The sequence below is a fragment of the Eucalyptus grandis genome, chromosome 6 (genome assembly GCF_016545825.1).
Source record: "Eucalyptus grandis isolate ANBG69807.140 chromosome 6, ASM1654582v1, whole genome shotgun sequence".
Classification (NCBI taxonomy): Eukaryota; Viridiplantae; Streptophyta; class Magnoliopsida; order Myrtales; family Myrtaceae; genus Eucalyptus; species Eucalyptus grandis.
Genome location: NC_052617.1, coordinates 10,144,046 through 10,165,126, shown reverse-complemented (window position 1 = coordinate 10,165,126; position 21,081 = coordinate 10,144,046). Strand labels below are relative to the sequence as shown.

At 42.7% G+C, this 21,081-nt stretch overlaps 2 protein-coding genes and 2 pseudogenes across 2 annotated transcripts; 1 reads left to right on the top strand and 3 right to left on the bottom strand.

The window, feature by feature from the left end:
* Positions 1-182: 182 nt before the first annotated feature.
* LOC120294902 (purple acid phosphatase 18-like) lies at positions 183-3,383 on the bottom strand. Its single transcript, XM_039315839.1, is given in 8 exon segments — positions 183-744; positions 859-947; positions 1,033-1,211; positions 1,214-1,220; positions 1,677-1,972; positions 1,975-2,344; positions 3,061-3,137; positions 3,140-3,383. Coding segments are annotated over 8 exon segments (1,296 nt in total). The 5' UTR covers positions 3,198-3,383; the 3' UTR covers positions 183-524.
* A 1,994-nt stretch (positions 3,384-5,377) lies between these two features.
* Positions 5,378-7,462, bottom strand: LOC120294301. Its single transcript, XM_039314313.1, has 3 exons — positions 7,407-7,462; positions 6,230-6,768; positions 5,378-6,121 (listed from the first exon to the last, which is right to left on the bottom strand). Exons 1-3 carry the CDS (start codon positions 7,460-7,462, stop codon positions 5,511-5,513), a joined length of 1,206 nt encoding a protein of 401 aa, XP_039170247.1. The 3' UTR covers positions 5,378-5,510.
* A 1,439-nt stretch (positions 7,463-8,901) lies between these two features.
* On the top strand, positions 8,902-13,863 carry LOC104451342 (annotated as a pseudogene).
* A 1,011-nt stretch (positions 13,864-14,874) lies between these two features.
* On the bottom strand, positions 14,875-20,655 carry LOC120294300 (annotated as a pseudogene).
* Between the last annotated feature and the right edge of the window lie 426 nt (positions 20,656-21,081).

Sequence of the window (21,081 nt, the reverse complement as noted above, 5' to 3'; positions counted from 1 at the left end):
TTGGTCATTTGTTGCTTCTTTATTAACAATTGCTGCGCCTTTAACAGTTTGTATGCAAGAAATGTCATAACTACAATACCAGGAAATTTTAAATTTGGCCAGAATCCGCAGCTGTGAAGATTTGTGTAATGCTTCTGCTCCCACCCTGGGTTGTAGGCAGACCTGACTAACAAGAAGCTGCATAAATCTGAAAGATGGTTTTAAAACGTATTTGGTAGAAGAGGATGGTACAGGTTGCATCTAACAAGGCTGTCATGCACAATAGAGACCTGAGGACCCTAAACTCTTCCAGAAATATGTTTTGAATCCCACAGGGTACACTCACTCCCACATGATGCACTCAATTTTGCAACGTCTCAAAATACAAATTGACAAGATATCACCCTTTGCATTACCATATGACTACTCCTGTCTACACTCGATTTTGCAGCGTCTCAAAGTACATATTGACAAGGCGTCACCCTATTTTAGCTACATAACCATATGACATCGGCCATTGGCATAAGAACTTCATATCGCCGATACTAAGGAGCCATGAGAATCTTCCTCAAGGAGTGTTTCTTTTCAGCGAGGCAACCTGAACTCTTCAAAGAAGTTATCCACAGCTGGTCTGACCTCACCGGCTCATCATCATCATTCCTGTGCCAGCTCCATAATGCATGTGATGAATTCACAACCTTGAGCTCACCGTGACCAAAGCTGGCTTCACGGAAGACAGACCACTCTGGCGGGGGGTCCTTATATCTGTAATGATACACAGGAGCTATTTAACATTTCCCAATGCATCCAATGAAAATTGATCAACAGAATGTCCTATCGAATCCCTAATCAATAGCTTTTGTTAGAGTGAGGACATACCTATGAGCTAAACCTTCTCTGTTCCCCCCATCACCAATGGTAATGTGAACGGCACCGCAAGGATCGGGTTTTCCACCATTGACACGTTTCTGTTCAGTGATGACCACTTAAAATCATGCCTCATGCACATCAAATAGCAATGAGAGATGAAAAAGTATAGGTATAGGGTCATACGGATCGCTCATAAGCATGCACGTGTCCTGCAAATACTATGTCCACCCCAGCTGCATAGAGCAATGGTTCCATGGCTTGCATCATCCCATCGCCTTCACCTTGGTGAGCATAGTTACTGTTATACCAAGGTACATGGAACAATACGATCAGCCATGGAGTTCTACTGCGATCGACCTTGAAAGATCAGCCTGTAAATGGAGAATAAGACATATATGTTAGCAGAAAATTCATAACCATTGGACAGAAATGAGTGCTAAATACCATCATAAGTCCTTTGCATCAATGTAAGAAAACAAAGAGCTACATCTGATAGCTGAAAATGAACACCTTTGCCTTTGACAACTAATGCAGAAGTTAATTCCCCATAACAAGTTGAAGATTGAAAATTGCTTCATTAGCAAAATAGTAGCTAACACTGATTTCAAATCTATTTACTCTAACAGAATTTAACCAAGGATATATAAATTACAAACTTAATTTTCCTATCTGTGAGACTTGTTACCTCAATTTTAGAATCCTAACTTTCACAGATAGCTAACAGCACAAACTTCCTCCTTTGTAATTAGTGCATTTAAGTGATTCACAACAGCATCCATATTATTGCAACAACTTTTGCATGACAAAAATAGGAAATGAATGATAACCTTCAACCAATTATATTGCTCTGAGTATTCATCATAGTCTGTGTATGAGCCAAGCATGATGAGATGGATGCCTGCCACCTCAAAAGAGTAGTACAGATTCGAACTTGATCCGCTCTCCTCATATGGCATCTTCCACCTTGCATTATAGGACTGAAATCCATCTTTAATCAGTGGAATGTTCTCCATCTCGTGGTTTCCTTGTGTTACCATCCAAGGCCTTGCACTTGCAAGTGGCTGCACCAGCTCACCAAATGTGTCCCAGCGATGCTGTATGTAATCAGCATAGGACAGATCTCCGGAAGGAGATGCACATCGTACTTGCATTCATCAATGTGGTCTAGTGTTGATTTAGTCCAGCCAGTTTGGCCTAAATCTCCTGCCACAGCGAAAGCAACCGGAAATTCTGCAGGAGGAGTCTTGAGCTGGAACTCAGGACCTTCTCCTCCACATCTGTAGAAGTAAACAGTGTTGCTCTCCAATGGCCCGATCACCGTGTGGTGTATCTTTCCAGAGCTATAAAATAGATAACTATAAGAAGTGCTCTCTCCTTGAGCTGTAGAGTCATATCGACCAGGCGATGTTCCGTATTCCACGTATGAAGGGGAAGATTTACCATCAGTGACCCATGAAATGCGCATATGTCCATCTCCAGCTAAAGAAATGTGAACCTGCAGGAGGATTTTGATAATGTCACACAACGTATCAATTTGAGGTCTTGGTGAGGCAGCTGGAACTCATATCGGAACAATACTGAAAACACCAACTATTGACGCGAACTAAGTCAACACAACAAGAGAACAAAGACAACCGAGCTTCTCTCACTAAACAAACTCAATGGACACATGAACTGAGAAAAAGATGAGACCCACTGTTCTATGGCAGATCACTAACAGATCATTCAACACCTTGGCCTCCATAAATTGGTGATACTGCTAAAGAACAACATAGTTTACGAGGACGGCGTAGGGCGAGGAGACTGACGGTAGTCATCACACTGATAAAGATAAAGATAGTAACTTTAGTAATCTTGGTTTGGTGCCATATGAAGTACCTAAGTTAACGTGAGATTTCCCTTTTCCCCTTTGTACTATCCATTAATTCAGGTCCCTCCTCACGTGATTCGACACTCATCTCACAATCTTCACCACAGGATGAACCACGAAGCAATTCCAGCTTCAAGAACACAACAAAAGCTCCAAGAAAGCGACAATTTCAGAAATTGCAGACCAGCGAGCCGAATTCAACCACCCGAAGTCACGCAAACTCGACAAATTCCATCCCCGCAAAAAGAAAAAAAAAAAAAAAAAAAAAAAAAAAAGAGAGGGCTTTCGAAACGAAAGATAGCACAGAAAAAAGGAGGAGCGAGAATCGACAAGTCCTTCACCTGCTGGGGATAAGAGGAGGGCTTGCGGTCCCACGGGAAATCGAGGGTCTCGCGAGGCTGGGGCCGCACGTACTGGCCGCGACGGCAGCCGAGAAGATGCAGAGAAACAGTACCAAAGTCGGGATCTTTCCTTCCATGTCCACTTCCCAAATGCTTCTCTGTTTGTCAGAGAATGTTGTTCATCTCCACGCCCCCGGTTTCTCCGCAGCTGTTTGCTCTTTGCTTGCTCGCTCAGCCTGCGCAAATTATTCGGTTGGTAAAGTGGGGAAGTGAAGTGACGCGATGGGATCGCCCCTTCAGGCCTTGTTTCTGTGTTGGGCCTTCTTCTTGGATGGGGCCGTTTTCCTTTTTCCTCACAGCAATCAGCCCAGCAGTGTTGCAGCTCTCCTTCTCCATTTTAGCTGTTCTTTTTTCTGTCTTGATATCCTAAAGGACATCATCGCTCCTCGTCTTGTTCTGTTGTTGTTGTTCTTTCCATGATTCGACCTTTTTTTTTTTTTTTTTTTTGTCTATATAGTTTGGCTGTCTTTTCCAATTAAATGCATATGATTTCAATTTTTTTATTGAATCTTTCTACTTTACTTATATGTAACGTCTAATCAAGTTATTCTGACATAAAATCTAATTGATATATCCATTGAACGATGCTAGTGTGTGATATACATTATATATTGACTAAGTTAACACCCACTATGAATAGTGATTGGGTGGTAGGCTGGCGATGTATCAAAAAAAAAAAAATTGATCCATTCTCAATTTTTAAGGATTTGATAAGACATTTTGTGTTCTGAAAAGTACTTGAATTAAAAGTATCATGGACTTGATGAGAAAGGCAGCGCAAGTACACGAAATGTGATGGGTCTCTCCTCTTATGCATGCTTTCTTATTCTAAAATATACCAATTGCCGAGACCCAAGATCTGATTGACTTATTAAATCCTCGTCTCAGGTGCGATTATTGCTTCTGCAATTCCTTTTCATGGTAGTGTTTGCAACGTTGCACTACAGTCATACATAATATCGACCAGTACCATGATGTGATGATATTTCATTGACGAGCGTCCAGTGCATCGAAACAATACGAATTCGTATGATGCAATCCAGCTTGATTGAAGTGCACAATGTGCACCCTGCCTCAGGTAGACTTCTAACATTTCCATAGATGCTTGTCGGCTCCAAGTCCGACATCAGATGGAGCAATTGTTGAGATGCAACAGCTTCAACCAGGATCCTCCCTGCAACTTTCTCATCCACCTTCCATCCCACCACAATCAAGTTCATCACTTCGAATTCAGCCGCCTCCTCAAGTTCATCAATGCCGAGCGGGTTATGAGAAGGAAATGGAAGCTGAGAACCGTGAAGTGCTTGTATTCTTCAAGCACCACAAGTATATTAAGTCACAGCCTCGTCCAAACACTCGGCTGATTCCCAATATGTTGATAGCGCAATACGTGGCGCATGTTTACTTTGTGATACTTAGACAAGTTTTCCTGATTGTTGGAATAGCAGTCCATTCCATCCACTGAAAAAGCTATGCAACTCAACAAGGTCCAAATCCAACCAAAACATGAGACAAAGGCCGCACCTGGTGTAAAGAACCGGACACTAGGATAAAACTAGAGTTATGCAGAGAAGAGACAAATTTTCATCACCAGGTGCATCCCAATTGCGTGGGAACTATGTTATCTCTCCATGTAACAATCGATTAAGGTGGACAATTGATGATTCTCTACATGTACTTAATTTTATTATTGGGTTAGATCAGTAGCTAGGCTAGAATTTCTGAAACCCTAATTATCTCGAGTGCCTCTTTCCTGTGTTAGAATTCAAAACACTCCTAATCATCACCATTGGGCTAGCGAAAAGGTGATCATTCTTGACATGAAGTGATAGCGAAATAATTTCATAATTTCTCTCTGTTAAGTTTAAATTGTTTTACTCTTTTATTTGAAATCTAACATGTAGAAAGGAAATAACTAAGCTAAATAATACAAAGTATTTTGAGAAAGGGCAATTTCTATCTAGATTCTGACATGTCAACACATTGATGCAGTTACATATCTCTGTGTATCACACAGGTCATACTCTAGTATTAGATTGAATTACAGCATAAAAAGCTTAAGCAGATACTTTGATACTCGACCCAACGTGCCTGCTGGTGGTCAATATTCATAAAGAGATAAGAGAATCACAGGGCAGAAAATCAGTGCATCTTTAGCAAATTCAACTTAGAGACATGATTAAGAGGGAAAGGACCTAGTTTGAAAAAGCTAATGCAGGCGATTACAATGCATGATATTCTGGAAAACCGTGAGAAGTGCAAAAGATGAGACAGCAGAGACTTCAGTGAATGCAAATTCAACAGGCACAAATAATCAATGCAATCATGCGATATGAACTTGAACAGAAAATTGCCCAAGAGCTCATTATGGCAGGGCAAGCTGAAGAGGCTTACCCTGAAGTGGATTTACCCAATCTTTCATGTTTACATCGTCTCTGATCATCGACCATTGACTCAAAAACATCTAACAGCTGATCCAGCCCCTCTGGACTACCCCCAATTGCCTTCATCGTGTAAATGACACTCTCAAGAGTGGACAAACATCCAGCCTTAGGCTGACTTCTAACTTCTTCGTACAAACTCATCACCTCCAAATCCAACTTCAGATGAGGCAACAACTTCAACCAAGGATCCTCGCTATACATTCTCTTTGCCTTCATCCACGTGCCATCCAGCACAATCAAGTTCCTGACTTCAAATTCAGCTGCCTTGAGTTCGTCAATGCTGAGTGCATTCTCGGTCGGGAACAGAAGCACTGACCCTCGCGGCACCTCGAGCACAAATTCCTCATATTCTTCAGGCTCCAAGCTCAGATTTGATACAAGGTTTTGCGATTTCCTAACCACAAATCCATTCGACAGAACATCACGAGCTGACTGGCAATCTAATATGGCATCGAAATCAGCTCCTTGGTGACCGATTCTAGACATCCAAACATGGTCTGTCGATTCGATAGTCCCCTTCTTGCCCATTCGAAAACTGATAACAGGTTTGCTAGTACCTCTAGACACGACTCCACAAGCGCGCGAGTCCTGCAGCGCCTGGGAATCCTCCGAAACTTCCACACCGTTCGAGGCAATCGAACCGCAGTTCCTATCATCCCCAGGACAATGAGCTCCATTCGATTCGACGACCGAACTAGGGTTTCCCACCGCCACTCCAGATTGCTCCCCATTTTGGACACCCAAATCCGCGCCGACCAATCCGTGGGCGCCGATTTCGGCGTGCGGCTCGAGCGGCGAGATCGAGAACTCGGCGCCGAAGTTGACGTCGGAAACGGCGGCGACGGCGACGTTCTTGAGCCCAAGCCTCAAGATTCGAGTGGAATTGAGGGGGTGCTTCCGCTCCAGGCTGTGCTGGAGAACGGTGACGCGGACGGGGTGATCGAGACCCGGAGAATGGATCCGAGCGCAGAGGCACGTGCGCGGGGCTTGGAGCAGGACGGACAGACGGGCCGCTTCGGATTGGTGGAGCGAGCCGTCTCCGCCATCTTCGCGGAGCCGCGGCGGACGGAGGCGGAGATCCGGCCGGGGAAAGTAGGGAGCTCGAGGAGGAGGGTGGTCGGGGACGCGTATTGAAATGGGCTCGCATTCGGGTTCGCGAATCGGATTCGGGTTGCGAAATGGACCCGCATTTTTCCAGAAATGCCTAAGATTAGAAAACTTTTATTCATGAGATATTGGGACAAAAATGGGTGTGGAAAAGTTCACGCTTTCGATCGGAGAAGGTAGTATTTTAATTACTGGACCAAAGTGTTCCCACCAATTGGGAATTAGTAGGGTAATCATTCTGCGGGGAAATTTGATTTAAAGTAGAAAAGCTGGGTGTAAAGGTTATTGTTGGCAATAAAAAAGTATTCCACCACAATTGTCGGTAAGAGTAATACCAATGAGTAAAGGTAGGGAGATGTGATAATCCATTGATTAACCTAGCTTGGAATCTTATAGGGGTGTGAGGGGAAGGCTTCCTGCCATTTAGCCGGAGGATTGACTTGGGGTACCGTTGTTGTGAAATGAGTGATTTTGTTGAGGTTATCAGGTGCCGAAAAGTGTTTAAATCCAATTGATTTGGTTTCGATAGAATATGTTTGTAATAAAGTAATGGTTTTTCCAAAATTATGTGATTAGTAATGCTAATTTTTTGGAAAAGTATTTCTTGCCAAAAACTTTATTATTTTCACGGTAAAGTCTTTCTTCTACTGTCATTATGGTTTGGTATTAGCTTTTCATAATAAACTGTGATTTTCGCCAGAGGTCTAATGATCACCTCAATGGAGAATCGTTGACGTTGAAAGAATGGTCACCTGGACGTTCACTTTCTCGTTCAGTACGCGAGTCACCATATCCAACCTGGACGCTCAACAGTCAACCAGGAAGAAAGCGACCTTCACCACCTTGAAGAAACACAAAGAAAGGTATGCAGCGTTCCTTTCGCTAGGTTCATAATAAACTTCAATGGAGAATCGTCGACGTTGAAAGAATGGTCGGCTGGAGTATGCGACGTTCACCACCTTGAAGAAACACAAAGGAAGGCATGCAGCATTCCTTCGCTAGGTTCGTCTCATTTGATCTCTCTCAAGAACACGGCACGGAGAGAGACGGAGGAATAGAGAGAGAAGGGGGCGAGCGACGACGGTGGATTGCAGCCCTCGAAAGAAAGGGTCGAGCGACCGCCGGAAATCTTCATTTCCGAGCACCAGGCAAGAGATTTTACCTCTATTTCTCACGAATTTGGCGATTTTCGTTTTTTTTGAAGTTTAGGGTGCATGATAAAATTATTTCGTTCCGTAAATGATTTTTCTCGTTCTGCACTCAATTTCGAACAAAAACTGTTTGATAACGCTTATCAAATTTTCTATTTCTAATACGATTTATTCCGTAAATAGAAATTGAGGAGAAATCGAAATATATATTTTCTATTTCTCGATTTCTTCGTAAATCAATTTCCGATTTCTCCTAACCTAATTTCACTCTTCTCCCCTCGTACGCCTCTTCTCTCGCTCCTCCTCCGCCTCTTCTCTACCTCCTCCTCCTCCTCCTCCGCCTCTCCGCCTCTCCTCCGCCTCCGCACCGACGCCTCCGCCTCTCTCTCCCGCACCGACGCCTCCGCCTCTCCGCCGCCCGCACCGACGCCTCCGCCTCTTCTCCGCACCCCGCCGCACGTTCCCCGCGAACCGAAGCCCTCGCAACAGATCCGAGCACCGACGCCCTCCGCCTCTTCTCGCGCTCCTCCTCCTCCTCCGCACCGCCCGCCTCCGCCTCCGCCTCCGCCCGCTCCTCCGCCTCTCGCTCCGCCTCCGCCTCCTCCGCCTCCGCTCCGCCTCTCCTCCGCCTCTCGCTCCACCTCCGCCTCCTCCGCCTCCTCTACCTCTCCTCTCTGGCTCATCAAACGAATTTCTATTTTTGAAATAGAAATTCTATTAAGTTATCAAACAGTTTTTTTTCCTTAGAAACTCGTCCGTAAATAGAAAGAAAAATAGGAGAAAAAGGAAAAAATGAAAAGAAAAAAATGAAAAAAGAAAAGGAAAAAAGGAAAAAAGAAAAAAAAAAGTAGAAAAATTATTTAAAAAAAAAAAAAAAATTGAACAATAATCAATGGACACGTTATCAAACGCAATTTATTCCCGAATCAAGAATTTTATACAAGCTACAAACACATTTTTTTACTCTAATCGGTTCTAACAGAATCAAAATAATAATTTCTTGTCGACCGCCCTGAACAATCATTGCCAAACGCGCCCTTAGTCTCAGCTTGGCTTGCTCGCTTTAGTCCCCGTGGATGTTATTATTTGCTTGAGAATAATGCTGTGCGCTAGGGAAATATACACAAGACTGGTATGCTATATAGTCGGGTGCGCTCTGTTTGCCTGCAGGTTGATAATCAAGACGACAAGATGCTGCGAGCTGAAGGTATAGCCTGTAAATTCGTGATTAGGCAGGGCAAGAAATGGCGTTGTCCTTACTGCAAGAAGGAATACTCTGGATCAGTCACAAGAGTGAAAAGTCACTTTTGTAAACAACCAAAAGAAGGGATTGTCTCTTGCACAAAAGTGCCGCAGCACATAAGCATGCTAATGGAATTGTTACAGAATCAGGTGGCTTTAGCACTTGTGGTAGCTATATTATGTGCCTGAGAATAATGCTATGTGTGCTAAGGAGATATTTAAAAAATGGGGACAATATATGATAGGGGTGTGCTCTATGTGCTTGCAGGTTGATAACAAAGATGATATAGCCTGGAAATTCGTTGATAGACTGGGGGAAAACATATGGCATTGTCATCATTGTAAGGAAGAATTCCTTGGAGACCTTGCAGGAGTGAAAGGTCACTTGCTTGGAGTCCCAACTGAACGGATTCCCATTTGCACAGAAGTGCCAGACCACATAATAACTCTAATGCGGTCGTTACTCGATGAGGTGGCTGAAGAAGAGAGCAGAGGAGCCAACGGTCAATCCTTCACGGAACCTCAATCACATGACATGCCCGCTCAAGCTGAGGTGGGTGAAGAAGAGAGCAGAGGGACCAGCCATCAATTTTCCACGGAACCACAGTCATGTGACACGCCGACTCAACCGTCACCTGTTTTGACACCAGAAGACCTCGAATATGTGAGAACGTTGTTGTCAACACCACGTGGGGCGAGCCACATGGCAAACTTCACCCCACAGGGTGTCATTGGTTTAAACTCTGACCAACAATCACAAGCGGAGCATCAGCTTCGTCAGAGTTCAGCAATGCCGTTATTTGTGCAAAGTAGCCATGGTATGTCCACGTGAAGTTTCTTTACATTCATCTAGGCGTGAAGAAAGAAATTCTATTACATTTTTCATATAATTAACTCCATCTAATATGACTCAAATTTATCTAGTTCCACGTCCCATCAATTCTAAATTACAGAGGTATCATTGCATTTTCTATATGTCTGATATCACTATATATTCACTGCACACTTTATTTCATTTAAATATTTAACTTACGAGCATGCTGATTTTCGTTGTAGAAATCTCTCTGTGATCAAGTTCTAGATGTTCGTTTTATCTGTACCCATGACTTGATTCGAAAGTCCCAGTGTTGACTGATCTTACGCTTGAATATTTTAGTGCAACCAGCTTTGGTATCCCCTCAACATCAAAGTGTTCTGCGTCAATCTATTAATCACGAGATAAGGGATACACAGCAGAATGGAACCATTCCTCTGGATAATCTAGATACCACCCGGCAACCTAATCTTCATGACTCTCCGCTAGAGAATCTTGTTGAATCTCGTGATGTAATTGTAAACGCTCTTGAGGCAACTCCTACGCCAAATTCATCCTTCGCTGTTGGAGATTTGACTTCTTTTATGGAGTCTCTTGAAGCTGATTCTTTTATGGAGTCTCTTGAAGCTAATTCTTTTATGGAGTCTCTTGATGCTGACTCATTAAACTGTGAGCTCCTTTGATAATATTTTTCAAAATGAATTACAGGAGTCCCTTTTGCCCGATCCCTTTGCATCGGATACTCAACTCAGTAACATGGCCACAACAAACACTCCCAGCAGTCTAGTCAACCACTTCAAATTTATGTCCTTCATTTCCTTGAGATTCAATTGTTTCGCTTAGAAAGTTTGTCAAGAAGTCGAATTACACGTTAAATTGATCACTGTTGTTGTCCCCATTCTGGATGGTAATGGCAATGGTGACGGCCATATTGAGAATGGCGACAACAATGTTGGTGACCATGAAGTGGAGCAAGAGGTGCAGGAGGTGGAGAATGAGCAGGACAGCGGCGAGGGGGCTGGTGGTGTGGGGGCTATTGTTGGTCCTGCCGTTGCTGAGAATAGAGCTGGCTTTATTGTTTTGGCAACGGTGCTGATGGGGGCGCTCGTCCTTTGGAAGATGCGGCTAATAACACAGTTGATAACGGGTCGACGGTCGCCGGGTCGGGCTGGCCGGTCGGGCCGCATCGGACGGATCGACCCGGCACGTGCGGCACGCGTGTAGTGACCGTGCACGCGCCTTCCCCTGTGAATCGGCGAGTGCAGCCGGTTCGTTCTGGCTGCGTGTGAGGGCGTGTCCGGCGACCGTTGGCGGCGTTCCACCACTTGTCGCGATCGTCTTGACGAGACCTTCCATCCAACGCCATCGAAATCAATTTTGAGTTACGTAAACTCGAAAAATGGATGAACAAAGTGCTCGGGTGTCGGGATTTTTTGCCCCGATTGGTGTCGGCTGATTAATTTCGCGAAAAAACAATAAGAAATCATCCATAAACATGAAAGGGGTCGGAAAAAAACATGGAAAAGAATCAGGAAACAAGAACTATGGCTTTGATACCAATGTTGGGATTGTCGGATTCCCAAAAATCAGATTCAACACTAAATCGAACCCCTAAACTTGTGTGGAAGACGAGCCCGGGAAAAAACATGTATCACCGATCCTAAAGCACACCACGGAATCAAGCGTACCTTGTTAGCCACAGATTAAACACCGACGCTGATATGAGGAAGAGAAACCGATCCCGTTCGATCCGATAACGTCAATTAGCCTTGAAGGGAAGATGGCGTTGCCTTTTTCTCACTGTTTTTCTTTTGGAGGGAGAGGGGGAGGAGGAATGTATGTTATGCCAAAAGGTGCGTTCCTCCCTCTTTATCTCCTCTTATATACGTCCCCTCCAAAAGGAAACGTGCCCCTTCATCATATCCCTCCATCCATGGGCCATAATATTGTGGGCCGGGCTTTTAGGCCCAATATGGGCGGATGGGCCAACTTAGGCCCATCACTATAAATAAAACCATCACAACCTGGTGAGGAACTTTTTGGCTGAAAATAAAATAAAATTGGTCAATGTTTCGGGTTAGCCAAAGGACGGTGGGTTTGAATATTTGAGAAGACAAGGGATTAGCAGAGCCCGCTTCCTATCCAGCTTAGAACCAAAAGGAAAATTTATTATTATGATCAATCTTTTTAGAATAATGCCTCCTAAAAAAAAGGGAGAATTCTAGGCAATACCGCATTTAATCTGTTTTTGTTTAGAAATGATTTTAAACATGATATTGCATAAACTTGTCGATCGAAAATGTGTGCCACATATGATGTTGTTCGGTCTTTTGAATCAGAGCAACTTGAGCCATATTGAACTATTTTTAATATTAAACAATTTAGAATTCTCGATCTACTTAGTGATTTTATTATATCTGGTAACATAGGCTGGGAAGTTTTCTTTTCGCCCTTGCTGTCAAAAGAAGATGAAGAAAGAATAGTCTCATATGACTAGGGGTTCACACTTGTATTGCCTCTGCATGTATGATCGTGAGAATGAATGCATATACTTGGAGGACGCATAATCTCTTCAATAATCGAAAGAAGAGTGAATAACAATAATGTTTTGATCTTCCTATAGGCATTGCCCCTGATGAAAATTCTTACATTCAACATCATATGCTCTCTTCTCTTTGTTATGGAGGAAGGAGCTGAAAGAAAGAAATTCTTGGAAAATTTTCAAGAAATGGTAAGAGGGAATGTTGTCCATACCAGTGAACCTGCCATTGACACGCTACAATCGGAGCCTCCGTGCAAGCTGTAGGGTCCAAGGTATGTTAAAGGAACTTGTGCAAGAGAAGAAAGTGAAACTAGAGTAGCACACTGCAAGCCCTCATCAAGACATAGTCATGTGCTTTTTAAGTAAGCACAGTGAAGAAAATGAACGAGTTGTGGCTAACAAGGAAATTCTGCAAAATGTCAAGCTTGTCATGATTGCTGGACATGATACCTCATCCATACTTATAACTTTTGTGCTGCGTCTTCTATATAAGAGTCCTGCTGTTTATAAAGCATATCTTCAAGGTAAACATCCTCTAATCCCGTCATCTTTTTAGATTTGTCGAATCTGCATAGAGATTCCTACAGCCCAAAAAGGAAGGAAAATGGAAACAAAATGAACTTGTTCAAATCTAGTTCACTCTTGAACTATGACCCAAGCTGCGTAAGGATAATGAATGATCTCTATCTTGCTGATGGATGACGGATGGCCTGACAAATTTAAAAAAAATCAATACATAAATTTGTCTGAGTTTCCAAATCCAAATGTCAACTTTAATAACAAAGCTCAGGAGCGTCTTCCTTCCCTTATTGCGACAATTAATAAGCTTGTTTTGCTATTGCAGAACAAGAAGAGATATCAAAAAGCAAGACTTCAGGAGAACATTTAACTTGGGAAGACCTTGCCAGGATGAGGTAACCATGGAGAGTAGCGATGGAAACTCTAAGGATGGTTCCGCCTATTTTTGGTGGCTTCAGGTTAGCTTTAAGGGATATTGACTATCGTGGCTACCTCATTCCTAAAGGCTGGCAGGCAAGGATGCAAATAACTTTTCTGATCTCTTCAAATTCTTGCTTGCATTATCTGCTATTTATTCTCTCTATCTTTGAAACCAGTCCATTGACATACATTTGGTATTTGATGTGTGACTTAGGTCTTCTAGGCATTGAACATGACACATATGGATGAGAGCATATTCCCAGAGCCATCAAAGTTTGATCTTGCTAGATTTGAAAACTAGAAGTTAATCCGCCATATAGCTTTATTTCTTTTGGAGGAGGGCCTCGTGTATGCCCTGTAAACGAATTTGTGAGGATGGGGGCGCTCGTCCTGTGGAAGATGCGGCTAATAACACAATTGATAACGGGTCGACGGTCGCCGGGTCGGGCTGGCCGGTCGGACCGCATTGGACGGATCGACCCGGCACGTGCGGCACGCGTGTAGTGACCGTGCACGCACACGTGCGATGCACGTGCGTGCTTGCGACGCACGCGCCTTCCCCTGCGAATTGGCGAGTGCAGCCGGTTCGTTTTGGTTGCATGTGAGGGTGTGTCCGGCGACCGTTGGCGGCGTTCCACCACTTGTCGCGATCGTCTTGACGAGACCTTCCATCCAACGCCATCAGAAATCGATTTTGAGTTACAGAAACTCGAAAAATGGATGAACAGTGCTCGGGTGTCGGGATTTTTGCCCGATTGGTGTCGGCTGATTAATTTCGAAAAACAATAAGAAATCATCCATAAACATGAAAGGGGTCGGAAAAAACATGGAAAAGAATCGGGAAACAAGAACTATGACTCTGATACCAATGTTGGGATTGTCGGGTTCCCAAAAATCAGATTCGACACTAAATCGAACCCCTAAACTTGTGTGGAAGACGAGCCCGGGAAAAAACATGTATCATCGATCCTAAAGCACACCACGGAATCAAGCACACCACGGAATCAAGCGTACCTTGTTAGCCTCGTGCACATCAAATGACAATGAGAGCTGAAAAAGTATAGGTATAGGGTCATACAGATCGCTCATAAGCATGCACAGAACCTGCAAAAACTATGTCCACCCCAGCTGCATAAAGCAATGGTTCCATAGCTTGCTTCATCCCATCACCTTCACCTTCACCTTGGCAAAGGATAGTTACTGTTAATACCAAGGTACGTGGAACGATAGGATCAGCCATGGAGTTTTACTGCAATCAACCTTAAAAGATCATCCTGTAGATTAGCAGAAAATTCAAATCCATCAGACACAAATAAGCGCTAAATATCAGCATAAGTCCTTTGCATCAATATAAGAGAACAAAGAGCGACATATGATAGCTGACAATGAACACCTTTGCCTTTGACAACTAATATGGAGATTAATTCCCCATAGCAAGGTCAAGATTGAATATTGCCTCGTTAGCAAGATAGCAGCTAAATTTGATTTTAAACCTATTTACTCTAACAAAATATATTCAAGGATATATAAATTATAAATTTAATCTTTCCTATCTGTGAGATTTGTTACCTCAATCTCAGAATCCTAACTTTACAGATGGCTAACAGCACAAGCTTCCTCGTTGTAATCAATGCATTTAATTGATTCACCACCGCATCCGTAGTATTGCAACAACTTTTGCATGGCAAAGAAAAGGGAAATGCAGAATAACCTTCAACCGGTTATATTACTCTTCAGTAGTCATCATAATCGTGTATGAGCCAAGCACGATGACATGGAAGCCTGCCACCTCAAAATAGTATAGATTCAAACTCGATCCACACTCCTCATATCGCATCTTCCATCTAGCATTATAGGACTGAAATCCATATTTAATCAGTGGACTGCTCTCCTCCCCGTGGTTTCCTTGTGTTCCCATCCAAAGCCTTGCACTTGCAAGTGGCTGCACCAGCTCACCAAATGTGTCCCAACGGTGCTGTATGCAATCAGCATAGGACAGGTCTCCAGCAAGGAGATGCACATCGTACTTGCATTGATCAACGTGGTCTAGTGCTGTTTTTAGTCCAGCCAGTTTGGCCCAAATCTCCTGCAACAGCGAAAGCAACCAGAAGTTCTGTGGGAGGAGTCTTGAGCTGGAACTCAGGACCTTCTCCTCCACATCTGTAGAAGTAAACAGTGTTGCTCTCCAATGGCCCGATCACCGTGTGGTGTATCCTTCCAGAGCTATAAAATAGATAACTATAAGAAGTGCTCTCTCCTTGAGCTGTAGAGTCATATTGACTAGGTGATGTTTGTTGACACCTATTTTTAGCAAATCTAGGAAAATAAGGAAAATAAAATTGCATTTTGAACAAATAAAAGGAAGAAAAAAATAAAAATGGGGAAGATTGATTTGATTGATTATGCATGGAAGTTTGAAATTTTGATGAGCATTCGGATTTCGTTAAATGCAGAAGTAATTTAAAATTCAAGTGAATAAGAGGCAAAAATTTTGCAAAATGGAATAAATGAAGAAGATCGAAATTGCAAATCACGCTCGATTTGCAGGATTGATTTAATGCAACATAAGATGGAAAGCCGAAAGTTGCTATAAAATGGCCATCTGAAAATCACTATAAAAAGAGCGATAATTTTCGTGAGCCGGGGGGAGAAAAATTCAGAAAATTTTTCAAAGGTGTGAAAAAATTGAGAGAGATTTCGTGAAGAGAGTGCGGGAGAAAGTGAAAAGAGAGAAAAAGAGAAAAGCTTTCTCCGCAGTCAAAAGAAGTCTTTTTCTTTTCCCTTCTGACAACCTGCAGAAAAAGCACGAACGTGAGAGAAAGAGTAGGAGAGAAAAGAGAAAAGCAGAAACGGTTGATTTGACCTTTACTGTTCATTGTCTTCCCCAAAGTCCACTCCTCACCCGCGCGCTGCAACTCGCGGAGACCCGACGCCGGAGCTCCGACGAAGCCTGCCGCTCCTGACCTCGCATCGCGCCCGACGACCGCGCTCACCTTCGCCGACGCCGCGCCGCTGCAACACCCCTGCTCTGCCCGCGACGCCGCCCATTGATCTCCAAGCTCCGCCGCGCCTCCGCCAGACGCCGTCGCTGCCCCGCCCGACGCCGCCGCGTCTCTGCAACCCGCGACCAGCGCCGAGCACGGCCCAGCCAACGCCTGCAGCTCCGGATCCGCTGCCCGACGTCGCCGGAGCCAGCACCGTCGCTGCTCGCCTCAGCTCAACGCACCCCAGCCGGAGCCTCGCCACCGCGACACCAGCCACCTCCGCGACCCGAGCGCCCCAACTCCACCTCTGCCCGTGCCGATCCACTCAACGCCGCTGGTTGCCGTGCCAAGCATCTACAACGTCGGCACCATCCCTGCTGTTGCACCACCAGAGCCCGACGCCTCCGCCTTGCCTCGCGCGACCCGCAAGCCCCTCGCCGCCGACGTGCCACTCCCGGTGCCTCGCCGAACCTCCGGTCAGCCATCCTTGGCTGGACCCCACGGCTTGCCAAGCCCAATAAAAACAAGAGAAAACACATTAGGTAGTTTTCTTTATTTTATTTTATTTTATTTATTTTACTTTTATCTTGTTTTTTTTAGTATAATTAGTCTTTAGTATATGATCGGAAATTCAGCATATTACCGGATTCCGCAACCGCGCTTCAGATTTTTTATTTCATCTATAAGGCCTTAGATGAAATAATTAATTAAGTGGGAATAAAATTGATATTTTGATCTTTAAGGCTTAAGATCAATCTATTGATTTTATAAGTCAAATATTGTCTCTTGATCTCGAACGATGTGCGATATTTCCGATGATTTTGAATGAATTGTCTCGCTTTAATTGCCTTGTTTATCTCGAGATATGTTTGAATTAGAATATTGCATGTTTTAGGGTTTACATGTTTAGAATAAGAATTTTATTTAAAAAAATCAAAAATCAATTCAGTTGCTAGATTTTAATTTAGGTTGCATGTTTTAATTATTCGGCAATTATTAATTTCGAAAATTAATAAAAACAACAAAAATCATCATGCATATGTAATGTAGTATTAAAGCATATTTTGCATGTCATTGCATATTAGGTTAAATTGCACCTAGTTTAATTTAGATTTTTTTAATTTGTTATAAGTTTAGGCATTTTTTAGATATATTGCATTTTAGAATTATTTAGGTCAAGATAATATTTTAGTTCAAATTAGGATTTGGCTCAACCTAATTCCTAATATAAACTAATTAGGACCTTAATCTAATTAGGTAATCTTCACATTTCATCTAATTTCGAATTTTATGAAAAATACAAAAAGTCATATTATTTAGGAAAAAATACATTCTTTTAGGAAAGAGAAAAATGCAATATGTATGTCATTTAAGGATTGTTGTTAGATCCATTTAATTAGAAATCGCATGACATTAGAATTAAGTCATTTAGTTAATATTGCATTGCATATTGCATGATTCTCATTAATTAAGTGAAAAAACAAAAAGAAATTGCGTGTTAATTAGAAATCATATATAGGGTTGTTGATGTGGTTTTTAACTTAACATTACGATGCTTTCGTTGTTTTGAGGTAAGTTTTTACGCTTATTTATTGTTTATCCGAGTGTTAAATTGGTGGATTGCGCACCCGCATGATCACCTAACATGTTAGGAAAATAGATTTAAAATCAATTTAAGCCGCCCGCAAAACATTTTTGGAAAATAAAATAATGGTACCGAAAGGGCATTAGAGAAATCTAAATCAGAACCAAGTCCCTGTACTCCATAGTCTCTCTGTTCGTAGGAGTAAAGTGAAACTCCTCGTTACTTTACTTGGGTTTCTAATCGACCCACCAAAAATAGATTAGTGGCGACTCCGTTTAAAAATAAATTGCATGTTAAGAACTTGAATTTAAGTCGCGAATTGGTATGGGCTTGGGAGAGCCCGAATTAAGTCTAGGCTTAATAATCCATTAACCAAATTTTAGGTGGTTCACACTTCGAAAAATTTAGGTCGCGACAATGTTCCATATTCCATGTATGAAGGGGAAGATTTACCATCAGTGACCCACGAGATGTGCATATGTCCCTCTCCAGCTAAAGAAATGTGAACCTGCAAGAGGATTTTGATACTGTCACATAATGTATCAATTTAAGATGTTGGTGAAGCAGCTGAAACTCATCTCAAAACAATACTGAAAACACCAACTATTGATGAATCCACTGCCCATTAAGCGAATCAAGTAAACAAACTCAATAGACACATAAATTGAGAAAAAACAAGAAACCTACTGTCTCATGGCAGATCACTAACAGATCATTCAACACCTTGGCTTTCACCATAAATTGGCAATACTGCCAAAAATTAACATAGTCGACGAGGACGGTGTAGGGTGATGAGACTGACAGTAGTCATCACACCGATAAAGATAAAGATAGTAACTTCAGTAGTAAACGACTCATCTTGGTCTGTTGCCGTATGAAGTACCTAGATTAACGTTAAAATTTCCTTTTTTCCCTTTGTACTATCCATTAGTTGAGGTCCCCCTTTACGTGATTTGACACTCCACATCTCACAATCTTCACCACCGGATGAACCAAGAAGCAACTCCAGCTTCAAGAACACAGCAAAAAGCTCCAAGAAAGTGACAGTTTCAGAACTTGCAGACAAGCGAGCCGAATCAACTCCCCCACCGCAAAGAATTCAACAGAAAAGGACGACCCAGGTAACGAAGCCACGCAAACTCGACAAATTCCATCCCCCAAAAAAGAGGGCTTTCGAAACGAAAGATGGACAGAAAAAAAGAAGGCCCGAGAATCGCTAAGTCCTTCACCTGCTGGGGAATGGGGATAAGAAGATGGCTTGCGGTCCCACGGGAAATCGAGGGTCTCGCGAGGCTGGGGCCGCACGTAATCGGCCGCGACGGCAGCCGAGAAGATGCACAGGAACAGTACCAAAGTCGGGATCTTCCTCCCATGTCGACTTCCCAAATGCTTCTCCGTTTTCTCCGTTTATTCGGTTGGTAAAAGTGGAAGAGAAGTGACGCGATGGGATCGCCCCTTCAGGCCTTGGTTCGGTGTTGGGCCTTCTTCTTGTATACTATTATAGGGCCGTTTTCCTTTCCCCGCAGCAATCAGCAACCGTGTTGCAGCTCTCTTCTCGATTATGGCTCTTCTTTTCTGTCTTGATATCCTAAAGAATTCATCATTGCTCCTCGTCTTGTTCTGTCGTTGTTGTTCTTTCTATGATTCAACCTTTTTGGTTGTCTATATACTTTGGCTGTCTTTCCTAATTAGATGCACTTGATTTTGATTTTTTTAATTAGGTCTTTTTATTTCTATATAATGTCTAATTAAGTTCTTTCAACACAAAATTTAGCTGATATGATCGCAACGATGCTGATGTGTGATGTGCATTAAAAATTGATTACATTAATACCCATCATGAATAGTGACTTGGTAGCAAGCTTACTTTGATCCATTTTCAATCTATAAGGATTTGATAAGATATTTTGTGTTGCTAAAAATACCCGCAGTAAAAGTACATGGGGTTGATGAAAAAAGTAGGGGACATGAAATGTGAAGAGTCTCTCCTCTTTATGCATGCTTTCTTATTCTAAAGTATACCAATTGCCAAGACACAAGACATGATTAACTCGTTAAATCATCATCTCTGGTGTGGTTATTACTTCTGCAGCTCCTTTTCATGGTAGTGCTTGCAACTTTGCACGACAGTTATACATAATATTAGCCTGCAGCACAATGTGATGATGTTTCATTGACTAGCGTCCATCTTTTGCGTATGCATCAGAATAATATGAATTTGCATAATGCAATCCAGCCTGATTGAAGTGCACAATGTACATCCAGCATCAGGCAGACTTCTAACTTCTCCATAGATGGTCATCGGCTACAAGTTCAACATCACATGGTGCAATTATTGCCTACATCCACCGTCGGATGTTTTTTCCTTTAAAAGATGCAACAGCTTCAACCATGGATCCTCAATGTAACTTTCTCTTTGCTTTCATCCACCTTCCGTGCCAGCACAATCAAGTTCATCACTTCAAACTCAGCCGCCTCCTTGAGTTCATCAACGCCAAGTGCATTTTGAGTAGGAAATAGAAGTGCAGATCCATGCAGAACCCACGCTCTGAAGTCCTCATATTCTTCGAGCGCCACACGTATAAGTAACAGCCTTGTCCAAACACTCAGCTGATTTCCAGTATGAGCACCTTTCAAAAGAGTTTGACAGTGCAGGTGTGTGCCAGATGTATAGTTTATGATTCTTCGACAAATTTTCCTGATTGCTGGAATGGCAGTCCATTGCATCCACTCAAAAGCTATGCAACCAAACAAAGGTCCAAATCCAACCAAAACATGGGACAAGGGCCGTGCCTGGTGCAAAGAACCAGACACTAGGATGGAACCAGAGTTACAATGCAAAGAAACTGTTCGACGAAACTATTTGATCATCGTCACAGACGATAATGAACTTCTTGAGTAGAACTCAGAAACTGAATAAATTTTTTCTGGTCTTCAAATTCTGACATCTATAGTCCACATCTTGTTCTACAAGTTTTGGTGGGTTCTGCGCAATCCATCAATTGTGTTTTTGCTCCGAAGGGATAATGCAATTTGCTGCATTGTTGCCTGATGGTTTTGCCTTTTCCAGGAACATTTTAAGAACACAAAAGTATATTTCAAAGCAAGATTTCGTTTTCCTCTTGGGCTCAACTCCGTTTGTTGAAAACAAAC